Genomic DNA, 12,941 nt, shown 5'->3' on the forward strand with positions numbered 1-12,941 from the left:
CAGAACTAAATGAAAAGAACTGAGATTAGCAGGCAACAGAGAATCACATAGAATATACAGCACAGAAGCAGGACATTCAATTCAACTCCTCTGTCCTGTTTCTAGTCCATAGGAATCTGTGGTAATCTTTAACCTGAATTTTGATTATTAAAAATGCTTAAGTGACGAGTGTGTTTTGTAAGCTGAATGAGGGAACTGCTTTGTCATTGCGTTCCTTGATGTCAGTGTCTTCCTGACTCCCCACAGTTGCCAGATGTTTGTTACTCATGGTGGGTGCTGGCCTCTTTGAAGATCATTGGGCGATTGCACTGGATCGACAAGGATAAATTGAGCTGTTTTATCCTGGCCTGTCAGGATGATGAGACCGGTGGGTTTGCAGACCGACCTGGAGACGTAGTAAGTGCCCAGCATCTAGGATTTTTTGGGGTGGTGGGGTGGGGAGAAGGCTCATTTAGTTGTGTACCATGGTCCATGTATTGGAATTAGAAGCTTATGTATTGGAAGTGCTGCTGCATCAAAGCTCTGCAGTCCTGCCACATCCAGTTGTGAATGTTGGTGAACAATTAAACAGGAGGAGGAGGCTCCACAAATATCCCCATCCCCAATGATGGAGGAGCGAAAATGCCACGAGCAAGTGCAGAAAATAATCAAAAAGGCTAATGGAATGCTAGCCTTTATATTTTTATTTATTTTATTTAGAGATACAGCACTGAAACAGGCCCTTCGGCCCACCGAGTCTGTGCCGACCATCAACCACCCATTTATACTAATCCTACACTAATCCCATATTCCTATCACATCCCCACCTGTCCCTATATTACCTGTCCCTATATTTCCCTACCACCTACCTATACTAGGGGCAATTTATAATGGCCAATTTACCTACCAACCTGCAAGTCTTTTGGCTGTGGGAGGAAACCGGAGCATCCGGAGAAAACCCACGCAAACACAGGCTGAACTTGCAAACTCCACACAGGCAGTACCCAGAATTGAACCCGGGTCGCTGGACTCGGTGAGGCTGCGGTGCTAACCACTGCGCCGCCCTTGTGCCACTGTGCCAATCTAGAGGATTGGAGTATAAAGACACAGAAGTTATGCTGCAGCTGTACAAAACCCTGGTTAGACCCCACTTGGAGTACTGTGAGCAGTTCTGGGCACTTCACCTGAGGAAGGATATATTGGCCTTGGAGGGAGTGCAACGTAGGTTTACAAGAATGATACCTGGACTACAGGGGAGTGATTACACAAATTAGGCCTGTTTTCGCTAGAATTTAGAAGGTTAAGGGGCGATCTGATCGAAGTCTTCAAGATATTAACAGGAAAAGACAGGCTAGATAAAGATAAACTATTTCCACTGGTTGGAGATTCTAAAACTAGGGGGCATAGTCTAAAAATTAGGACCAGACCGTTCAGGAGAGATGTTAGGAAGCACTTCTTCATGCAAAGGGTGGTAGAGGTTTGGAACTCTCTCCCACAAACAGCAGTTGAAGCTAGAACAGTTGTTAATTTTAAATCTGAGATATAGATTTTTGTTAAGCAAAGATATTAAGGGTTATGGGCCAAAGGCAGGTATATGGAGTTAGGCTGCAGATCAGCCATGATCTCATTGAATGGCGGGATGGGCTCAAGGGGCTGAATGGCCTACTCCTGTTCCTATCTTCCTAAGTTCCAGGAAGGGAGTTCCAGCTTTTTGAACCAGCGACCATGAAGGAACAGTGATATAGTTCCAAGTCAGGATGGTGTGTGGCTTGGAGGGGATCTTGCAGGTGGTGGTTCTCCCATGCATCTGCTGCCCTTCTCCTTGTAGGTGGTCTAGGTCGTGGGTTTGGAAGGTACTGTCTAAGGAGCCTTGGTGCATTGCTGCAGTGCATCTTGTAGATGGTACACACTGCTGTCACTATGTGTCGGTAGTGGAAGGAGTGAATGTTTGTGGATGAGGTGCCAATCGAGCAGGCTGCTTTGTCCTGGTTGGTGTCGAGCTTCTTGAGTGTTGTTGGATCTGCACCCATCCAGGCAAATGGAGATTATTCCATCACACTCCTGACTTGTGCCTTGTAGATGGTGGACAGGCATTAGGGAGCCAGGAGGCGAGTTACTTGATGCAGAATTCCCAGCCTCTGACCTGCTCTTGTAGCCACAGTATTTATGTGCCTGGTTCAGTTCTGTTTTTGGTCAATGGTGATCCCGGGATGTTGATAGTGGGGTATTCAGTGATGGTAATGCCATTGAACATCAAGAGGAGATGGTTAGATTCTCTCTTGTTTGAGGTTATTGTTGAGCAAGTGCCGCTTAATAGCATCCCCTTGCTTCACTTTGCTGATGATCGAGAGTAGACTGATGGGGCAGTAATTGGCCGGGTTGGATTTGTCCTGCCTTTGGTGTGCGGGACATACCTGGGCAATTTTGCACATTGCTGGGCAGATGCCAGTGTTGTAGCTGTACTTGGACAGCTTGGCTAGGGGCACAGCTAGTTCTGGAGCACAAGTCTTCAGTATGGCAGATGGTGAAATTTGAATTCAATTAATAAATCTGTAATTAGAAAGCTAGTCTAATCGTGATCACGAAACCATTGTCGATTGTTGTAGAAGCCCATCTGGTTCACTAATGTCGTTTAGGGAAGGAAATCTGCTGTCCTTACCTGGTCTGGCCTACATGTGACTCCAGACCCACAGCAATGTGGCTGACTCTTAAACGTCCTCTGAAATGGCCGAGCAAGCCACTCGGTTGTATCAAAACTGCTACAAAATCCTAAGAAAGGGAATGAAAGTGGACGGACCATCCGGCATCGACCTAGGCACTGGAAGCAACAGTGGCAAATGCAGCCGTGTTGACCCTGCAAAGTCATCCTTACTAACATCTGGGGGCTTGTACCAGAATTAGGAGAGCTGTCCCACAGACTCGTCAAGCAATAGCCTGACAGTTATACTCACGGAATCATACCTTACAATGTCTCTGACACCACCGTCCGGGGTATGTCCTGTCCCACCAGCAGGACAGACCCACCAGAGGTGGTGGCACAGTCGAGAGGGGGTTGCCATGGGTATCCTCAACATCGACTCCGGACCCCATGAAGTCTCATGGCATCAAGTCAAACATGGGTACGGAAACGTCCTGCTGATTATCACCTACCGCCCCACCCCTCGGCTGATGAATCAGTGCTTCTCCATGTTGAATACCACTTGGAGGAAGCACTGAGCATAGCAAGGGCACATAATGTACTCTGGGTGGGGGACTTCAATGTCCATCACCAAGCGTGACTCAGTAGCACCACTACTGACGGAGCTGGCCAAGTCCTCAAGGACATAAAAGCAAAATACTGTGGATGCTGGAAATAAGAAATGCTGGAACCACTCAGCAGGTCTGGCAGCATCTGTGGAAAGAGAAGCAGAGTTAACGTTTCGGGTCAGTGACCCTTCTTCGGAACTGTTCCGAAGAAGGATCACTGACCCAAAGCGTTAACTCTGCTTCTCTTTCCACAGATGCTGCCAGACCTGCTGAGTGGTTCCAGCATTTCTTCTTTTTATTCCTAAAGGACATAGCTGCTAGACTGGGTACGTGGCAGGTGGTGAGGGAACCAACAAGAGGGGAAAAACCTACTTGACATTGTCCTCACCAATCTGCCTGCCGCATTTGTTGAAGACATATTGGTAGGACTGACCACCGCACAGTCCTTGTGGAGGGTGAACAGCCAGAGGTTGTGGTACACATCGGTACCAATGAGATAGGCAGGAAGAGTGATGAGGTCCTGCAGGGGGAGTTAGGTAGTAAGTTAAAAAAACAGGACCTCTAGGGTTGTAATCTCTGGATTACTCCCTGTGCCACATGCCAGTGAGGCGAGAAATAGGAAGATAGTGCAGCGAAACACGTGGCTGAGCAGCTGGTGTAGAAGGGAGGGCTTCAGATATCTGGACCATTGGGATCTCTTCAGGGACAGATGGGACCTGTACAAGAAGGACGGGTTGCATCTAAACTGGAAGGGCACTAATATCCTGGCTGCAAGGTTTGCTAGCGTCACTCGGGAGTGTTTAAACTAGTGTGGCGGGGGGTGGGAACCAGAGCAGTAGGACAGCAAGTTAAATAAATGAGGAGGACATAGTAAATAAGGCCAGTAGGACTAAGAGGAGAGCAGGCAGGGAGATGTTGCTGAGCACAGCAGGACTGGTGGTCTGAAGTGCATTTGTTTCAATGCGGGAAGTATAACAGGTAAGGCAGATGAACTTAGAACTTGGATTCTTTTGGGCCTCCTTATCTCGAGAGACAATGGATACGCGCCTGGAGGTGGTCAGTGGTTTGTGAAGCAGCGCCTGGAGTGGCTATAAAGGCCAATTCTGGAGTGACAGGCTCTTCCACAGGTGCTGCAGAGAAATTTGTTTGTTGGGGCTGTTGCACAGTTGGCTCTCCCCTTGCGCCTCTGTCTTTTTTCCTGCCAACTACTAAGTCTCTTCGACTCGCCACAATTTAGCCCTGTCTTTATGGCTGCCCGCCAGCTCTGGCTTGGATTAGAACTTGGATTAGTACTGGGAAATATGATGCTATTACAGAGACTTGGTTGAGGGAAGGGCAGGATTGGCAGCTAAATGTTCCAGGCTTTAGAAGCTTCGGGCGGTATAGAGGGGGATGTAAAAGGGGTGGGGGAGTTGCATTACTGCTTATGGAGATTATCACAGCTGTACTGCGGGAGGACACCTCGGAGGGGTCATGCAGCGAGGCAATATGGGTGGAGCTCAGGAATAGGAAGGGTGCAGTCACGATGTTGGGGGTTTACTACAGGCCTCCCAACAGCCAGCGGGAGGTAGAGGAGCAGATATGTAGACAGATTTTGGAAAGATGTAAAGGTAACAGGGTTGTGGTGGTGGGTGATTTTAACTTCCCCTATATTGACTGGGACTCACTTAGTGCTAGGGGCTTGGATGGGGCAGAATTTGTGAGGAGCATCCAGGAGGGCTTCTTGAAACAGTATGTAGATAGTCCAACTAGGGATGGGGCCTTTCTGGAAATGGTATTGGGGAATGAGCCCGGCCAGGTGGTCGAAGTTTCAGTGGGGGGGCATTTCGGGAGCAGTGACCATAATTCCATAAGTTTTAAGGTACTTGTGGATAAGGATAAGAGTAGTCCTCGGGTGAAGGTGCTAAATTGGGGGAAGGCTAATTATAACAATATTAGGCAGGTACTGAAGAATTTAGATTGGGGCGGCTGTTTGAAGGTAAATCAACATCTGACATGTGGGAGTCTTTCAAACGTCAGCTGATTAGAATCCAGGACCAGCATGTTCCTGTGAGGAAGAAAGACAAGTTTGGCAAGTTTCGGGAAGCTTGGATAAAGCGGGATATTGTGAGCCTAGTCAAAAAGAAAAAGGAAGCATTTGCAAGGGCTGGAAGGCTAGGAACAGACGAATCCCTTGAGGAATATAAAGACAGTAGGAAGGAACTTAAGCAAGGAGTTAGGAGGGCTAAAAGGGGTCATGAAAATTCATTGGCAAACAGGATTAAGGAAAATCCCAAGGCTTTTTATACGTATATAAAGAGCAAGAGGATAACCAGGGAAAGGGTTGGCCCACTCAAGGACGGAGATGGGAATCTATGTGTGGAGCCAGAGGAAATGGGCGAGGTGCGAAATGAGTACTTTGCATCAGTATTCACCAAAGAGAAGGACATGGTGGGTGATGAGCCTAGGGAAGGGAGTGCAGATAGTCTCTGTCATCTCATTATCAAAAAGGAGGAGGTGTTGGGTGTCTTGCAAAGCATTAAGATATATAAGTCCCCAGGGCTTGATGGTATCTACCTTAGAATACTGAGGGAGGCAAGGGAGGAAATTGCTGGGGCCTTGACAGAAATCTTTGCATCCTCATTGGCTACAGGTGAGGTCCCAGAGGACTGGAGAATAGCCAATGTTGTTCCTTTGTTTAAGAAGGGTGGCAAGTATAATCCAGGAAATTATAGGCCGGTGAGCCTTACGTCAGTGGTAGGGAAACTATTAGAGAGGATTATTCGGGACAGGATTTACTCCCATTTGGAAACAAACAAACTTATTAGCGAGAGACAACATGGTTTTGTGAAGGGGAGGTCGTGTCTTACTAATTTAATTGAGTTTTTTGAGGAAGTGACGAAGATGATTGATGAAGGAAGGGCAGTGGATGTTATCTATATGGACTTTAGTAAAGCCTTTGACAAGATCCCGCATGGCAGACTGGTACAAAAGGTGAAGTCACACGGGATCAGAGGTGAGCTGGCAAGATGGATACAGAACTGGCTCGGTCATAGAAGACAGAGGGTATCAGTGGATGGGTGTTTTTGTGAATGGAGGGATGTGACTAGTGGTGTTCCGCAGGGATCAGTGCTGGGACCTTTGCTGTTTGTAGTATATATAAATGATTTGGAGGAAAATGTAGCTGGTCTGATTAGTAAGTTTGTGACGACACAAAGGTTGCTGGAGTTGCGGATAATGATGAGGATTGTTAGAGGATACAGCAAGATCTAGATCGGTTGGAGACTTGGGCAGAGAAATGGCAGATGGAGTTTATTCCAGACAATGTGAGGTAATGCATTTTGTAAGGTCTATTGCAGGTGGGAAGTATACAATAAATGGCAGAACCCTTAGGAGTATTGACAGGCAGAGAGATATGGGCGTACAGGTCACTGAAAGTGGCAACGCAGGTGGATAAGGTAGTCAGGAAGGCATACGGCATGCTTGCCTTCATCGGTCAGGGCATCGAGTATAAAAATAGGCAAGTCATGTTGCAGCTGTACAGAACCTGAGTTAGGCCACACTTCAAATATTGCGTGCAATTCTGGTTGCCACACTACCAGAAGGACGTGGAGGTTTTGGAGAGGGTACAGAGGAGGTTTACCAGGATGTTGCCTGGTCTGGAGGGCATTCGCTATGAGGAGAGGTTGGAAAAACTCAGATTGTTTTCACTGGAACGACGGAGGTGGAGGGGCGACATGATAGAGGTTTACAAAGTTATGAGCGACATGGACAGAGTGGATAGTCAGAAGCTTTTTCCCAGGGTGGAAGTGTCAGTTACTAGGGGCCATAGGTTTAAGGTGCGAGGGGCAAAGTTTAGAGGGGATGTGCGAGGCAAGTTTTTTTACACAGTGGGTGGTGAGTGCCTGGAACTTGCTGCCAGGGGAGGTGGTGGAAGCAGATACGATAGCGACATTTAAGAGACATCTTGACAAATACATGAATAGGAAGGGAATAGAGGGATATGGGCCCTGGAAGTGCAGAAAGTGTTAGTTTAGGCAGGCATCAAGATCGGCGCAGGCTTGGAGGGCCGAATGGCCTGTTCCTGTGCTGTGCTGTACTGTACTTTGTTCTTTGAAACGAAGTACTGCCTTCACATTGAGGATACCTCCATTGTATTGTGTGGCACTACCGTGCTAAATGGGATAGATTTCGAACAGATCTAGCAATGCAAAACTGGGCATCCATGAGGTGCTGTGGGCCATCAGCAGCCGCAGAATTGTACTCAACCACACTCTGTAACCTCATGGCCCAGCATATCCCCCATTCTACCATTACCATCAAGCCAGGTAATCAACCCTGGTTCAATGAAGAGTACAGCAGACCATGCCAAGAGCAGCACCAGGCATACCTAAAAATGAGGTGTCAACCTGGTAAAGCTGCAACACAGGACTACTTGCATGGCAAACAGCGGAAGCAGCATGCAACAGACAGGGCTAAGTGACCCGACAACCAACTGATCAGATCTAAGCTCTGCAGTCCTGCCATAACGAGTAGGGAATGGTGGTGAACAATTAAAGAACTGACAGGAGGAGGAGGCTCCACAAACATCCCTATCTTCAATGATGGGGGAGTCCATCACATCAGTGTAAAAGACAAGGCTGAAGCATTCGCATCCATCTTCAGCCAGAATTGCCGAGTGGGTGATCCATCTCGGCCGCCTCTTGACATCCCCAGCATCACAGGTGCCATTTTTCAGTCAATCCGATTCACTCCACACGATATCAAAGAAGTGGCTGAAGACACTGAATACTGCACAGGCTATGGGCCCTGACAACATTCCGGCAATTAATGAAACGGCTGAAGCATACTTAGGACACTACCCTGAGGAACCCCTGCAGTGATATGGTGGAGCTAAGATAATTGACCTCCAATAACTACAACCATCATTTTTGTGAGGTATGACTCCAGTGGAGAGTTTTCCCCGATTTCCAATATCTTCAATTTTGCTAGGGCTCCTTGATGCCACACCTAGTCAAATGCTGCCTTGATGTCAAGAGCATTCGCTCCCATCTCACCTCTGGAATTCAGATTTTTGTTCCATGTTTGGACCAAGGCTGTAATGAGGTCAGGAGCTGAGTGGCCTGGCAGAACCCAAACTGAGCATCGGTGAGCAGGTTATTGCTGAGTAAGTGCCGCTTGATAGCACTGTTGTGACACCTTCCATCACTTTGCTGATGATTGAGAGTAGACTGGGTGGTAATTGGCCGGATTGAATTTGTCTTTTTGTGGACAGGACATACCTGGACAATTTTCCACATTGTCAGGTAGATGCCAGGGTTGTAGCATGTAGTGGAACAGCTTGCATTAGGGCGCAGCCAGTTCTGGAGCACAAGTCTTCAGTACTATTGCTGGGATGTTGTCAGGGTTCATAGCCTTTGCTGTATCTTCATCAGATAAAGCCATTTGGCCCTTAGTGCCTGTGCTGGCTCTTTGAAAGTGTTATTCAGTTATTCCCTTATTCCCCTGCTCTTCCCATATCCGGCAAAATTTTCCTTTTCAAGTATTTACCCAATTCTCTTTTGAAAGTTACAGTTGTATCTGCTTCCACCACCCTTTCAGATAGCCTATTCCCGATCACTCTCTCAAATCTGTTTCCTCTTGTTTCTGATCCTCTTGCCACTGGAAGCGGTTTCTCTTTTTTTTAACTCTTCTCAAAATCTTTCATAATTTTGACTTTCCTTCCTCTGTTATCTAAACACAAGTTTTTTCACATATATTTATTATGAACTGAATAATGACTGCTCGAGTGTTTTTTGTTTGGGTGGAAAAATACAATGATTTATTAGTAACTTTACACAGAAGGATAATTGTTAGATAATAGTTTCTTTGTAAGAGAGATGTCTTGGTTCTCAATTTTTTTTTTCTCTGTTACTAGGTCGATCCCTTCCACACCTTGTTTGGAGTGGCAGGCCTGTCCCTCCTGGGAGACCAGCAGATCAAGCCAGTGAACCCAGTATTTTGCATGCCGGAGGAGACCCTGCGGAGAATCGGCATCCAGCCTGAGCTGCTATGCTAAATGGAATTGAAGGACTCTTTTCGGTGATGTTTGAATGTTATTATGGACAGAGCCTGATCAACATTTAACAAAGGGTACTTCAACAACCACGATCTCACTCGGGGTTTGGCAATAATTTGTGGGTTATAACTTGCATGGAATCAGTTCGCTAAAGGTATGGTTTCTATTGTGTATCACTGCTGCGAGGGGTGGGGGAGATGCATTATGCACTTCACTGATGACGTGCTTTTAGACATTGCAACCAGCTGTTTCTAGATGGTCTTATTGTGATGTACTTGCTGTCTTACACACACTGACGTCCTTTTTCCTATTTTAAATTGTTTTATGTGATATATATGCATATATACAAATATATATTTATGTATACTTAAATTTTGACCTTTAATTATCTATAGAGAAGGGGTGGCCTCTGGACTACGCTAAGATTGGGTTGAGATACAGATATGTAAATCGCTGTGGAATTTCACTGAAATTAGGGGCTCCTAATGCAAAATGAAGGCCAAAGACATTAATTGTAGGATTGTGGAAGTAAATTGCAGATTGTTTTCCAGTACATCCTGTTTTAGTTTGCTTCACGCCCAAATTCTAATAAATTAGTTTTCATTCCTCAGGTGTTAAGTCAGCCTTTATTCGTAGCCCTCTCACTGCTTAAGTCAGAAGGTTGAAGATTCAAGCCCCTATCCAGATACTTAAGCACATAATCTAGGGGTGCTATCTTTCGGACGAGACATTAAAGGGCCCCGTTTTCCCTCTTGGGTGGACGTAAAAGATCCCATGGTCACCAGTTCGAAGTAGAACGGGGAGTTATCCCCAGTGTCCTGGCCAATATTTATTCATCAACCAATTGTCACTAAAGCTGCTGGTGGTTATCATCACATTGCTATTTATGGGACCTTGCTGTGTGTAGATTAGTTGCCATGTTTCCTGACATTACAACAGTTACTATCCTTCAGAAGTACTTCATTGGCTGTAAAGTGCTTTAGGATGGCCTGAGGCTGTGAGAGGTGCTATAGAAAAGCATATTTGTTCATTCTTGTGAAGTTCTGGTTTTGCCTTGAGACTTTTGGTTAGAATCAGTTTAAAATAAAAACACAAAGCTACTTTATTTGCTATCAAACTAGGGATGTGAACCTAGCTGTCAAACTGTGGTTAATTTTCAGTGCTCTCCAAAACATCTGGAGAGGAGTGGGTGAAGGAGATGTTTTATTAATTTATAAACAAATCTTTAAAAAATTACTGCATCAGAGGAAAAAATTGAAATACATTTTTTGCTGCTTCCGATACTGGAGAGTTGCTTTACTCTACAGATTTCTCAATACTGACAATACAGATTGGCAGGAGGCACACATGATTTCAGGTTGTAGTCTTTTTGGATATTATGGTTAAAGCTCTACTACCCAGAGATCATGTAGCACCTTTGTAATGAAAGCTAGTCTAGTGAGGTACCGTATGACGTTTATAATGCAACTTCTCATTAAAACTCAAATTTTATTTTTCTGTGCCTGGATGTGGTGATTGTGAGGAGATTCTGGACAAGCAAATGACCATATGAATGTGGCAGTAAAAAAAGATGAAATGCAGTTGCTGTAGGGAGAAAAGATAATGGGGAACAGTTTAAAAAGTCTAATTGAAAGGATGATAAAGGAAACATTGCAGGGAGAATCAGGGGCTAGAAGGTCAAACTGGAGACAAAAACAGGAAGAAGTTGAAATACAGGAAATGCTGGAAATACTCAGCAGGTCTGGCAGCATCTGTGGCGAGAGAAGCAGAGTTAATGTTTTGATAGTTCTGATAATGTTAATAGTTCTGAAGAAGGGTCACTGACCTGAAACGTTAACTTTGTTTCTCTCTCCACAAATGCTGCCAGACCTGCTGAGTATTTCCAGTATTTCTTGTTTTTATTTCAGATTTCCAGCATCCGCAGTATTTTGCTTTTATATAAGAAGCTGAAATACGCTCTTGGAAGGAACTGAAAATAGGCCGAGGATGAACTGAAACTCACACCAGGAAGTAGCTGGGACAACAGTTAAGGTAGATGTAGCATTAGCACTGGAGAGGAGGGGGAGCTTGCAGTTTAATCATTCTGCAGGCCACTGGTGTCTTGAAGCAAATTAAATAATGCTATGCTCTCCAATAAAAGTTCATATTTCTTTTTTACTTTACAAATAGCTCTTCTGAAGTCCACATTCCCTTTGCAGCTTTGAAACACTCGAATGGTGCTGCCCATCTGTGTAATCTCCTGGAAAAATATATATTCATAATGAATAATACTAAGTGGAACTGGAAAAGCATATGGGATCATGAAACGTTTTTGTAATCGCATTAAACTGAAAAATTTGAATTATTTGTGTGATGTGTAATCCTGCAATAACCTCTGTAAAGAATTCTGCTTTAGTTTTGTCTTTTTTGACCAATTTAACCCAACTTTAGTTCAATATATTTATTTCAAAGTAAAGAATATGTATGTCATGATTTAGTTGCAGTACTATGAAGATTTAAAACTAGCAAATGTCTCACTGAAAGAGCATATTTGCTGATTTTACCCATGTGTTTAAATAACACACACCTGTTGTGTCTGTGAGTATTCCTGTATTGTATTGAAGTCATTTTAAAGTAAAATTCCAGGTTATTTTTCTTCATGGCCCCCAAAGAAGGAACTGATTGTGTGTCTCGCTCACTTGTGCATGCTTTCATTTTCTCTCTCCCAGAATTTGTTCTTGATGGCTATCTAATCTCAATTGTTAATCTTGGAAATACAAAAATTAAAAACATCCATATTGTGCCTTAGCGCTTAAACAAAGCATCACTCACATACCTGCAATACATAGAGTTGAACACTATCATGTAACCATAAATTTAAAAACTGAAAATGCTGGCAATACTCAGCAGGTCAGGCAATATCTATGGCGGGAGAAAGAGTCGACTTTTCAGGTCAATGACCGTTCAACTGAACTCTGATCCTGTGTCTATTAAAATGTGTTTTTACAGCCGCATCTCTTTCCTCAGTTACTTCATTCAGAAGGCAATTCACCTGCAATGTTAATACAAAAAATAAAGTACTGCAGATGCTGTAAATCTGAAATAAAAACAGAAAATGCTGCAAATCCTCACTAGTCTCATGACCATGAAACCATTGTTGATTGTTGTTCACTAATGTCCTGTCGGGAAGGAAATCTGCTGTCCTTACCTGGTCTGGCCTGCACGTGACTCCAGACCCACAGCAACGTAATTGATTTGCAGATACCCTCTGAAATGGCCCAGCAAGCCACTCAGTTGTATCTAACTGCTATAAAGTCAGTAAGAAATGAAACCAGCCAGATCACCCAGCATCGACCACCCAGGATTGACCTGGGCACCGGAAACAACAATGGCAAACCCAGCCTTTTGGCCCTGTAAAGTCTTCCTTACTAACAGCTGGAGGTTGTCTTAGTTGGGAGAGCTGTCCCACAAACTAGTCAAGCAGCAGCCTGATATAGTTATACTCACGGAATCATACCTTGCAGACAATGTCCCAGAAACCACCATCGCCATGCCTGGGAACGTACATTCCAACCAGCAGGCCAGACCCTGGCAACATTCTCCAGAGCATCTATGTCCTTCCTGTAATGTGGTGACCAGAACTGTATGCAATACTCCAACTGTGGCCTAACCAGCATTTTCATACAGTTCCAGCATTGCA

General features: G+C 44.8%; 1 protein-coding gene across 3 annotated transcripts in view; it reads left to right on the forward strand.

Moving 5' to 3' along the window:
* The window catches only part of rabggtb (Rab geranylgeranyltransferase subunit beta), a 51,876-nt gene extending 39,832 nt beyond the window's left edge, over positions 1-12,044 (forward strand). For 2 of the 3 annotated variants that reach the window (XM_068036585.1, XM_068036584.1), the window contains exons 8-9: positions 247-396; positions 9,122-12,044. In XM_068036585.1, coding sequence (XP_067892686.1) covers positions 247-396; positions 9,122-9,262 — 291 coding nt within the window. In that variant the 3' untranslated portion in view covers positions 9,263-12,044. The remainder of the gene's footprint in view (positions 1-246; positions 397-9,121) is intronic. The other variant, XR_010975464.1, reaches the window with a different exon arrangement.
* The last annotated feature ends 897 nt before the right edge of the window (positions 12,045-12,941 follow it).

The sequence above is a fragment of the Heterodontus francisci genome, chromosome 8 (assembly GCF_036365525.1).
Source record: "Heterodontus francisci isolate sHetFra1 chromosome 8, sHetFra1.hap1, whole genome shotgun sequence".
Classification (NCBI taxonomy): Eukaryota; Metazoa; Chordata; class Chondrichthyes; order Heterodontiformes; family Heterodontidae; genus Heterodontus; species Heterodontus francisci.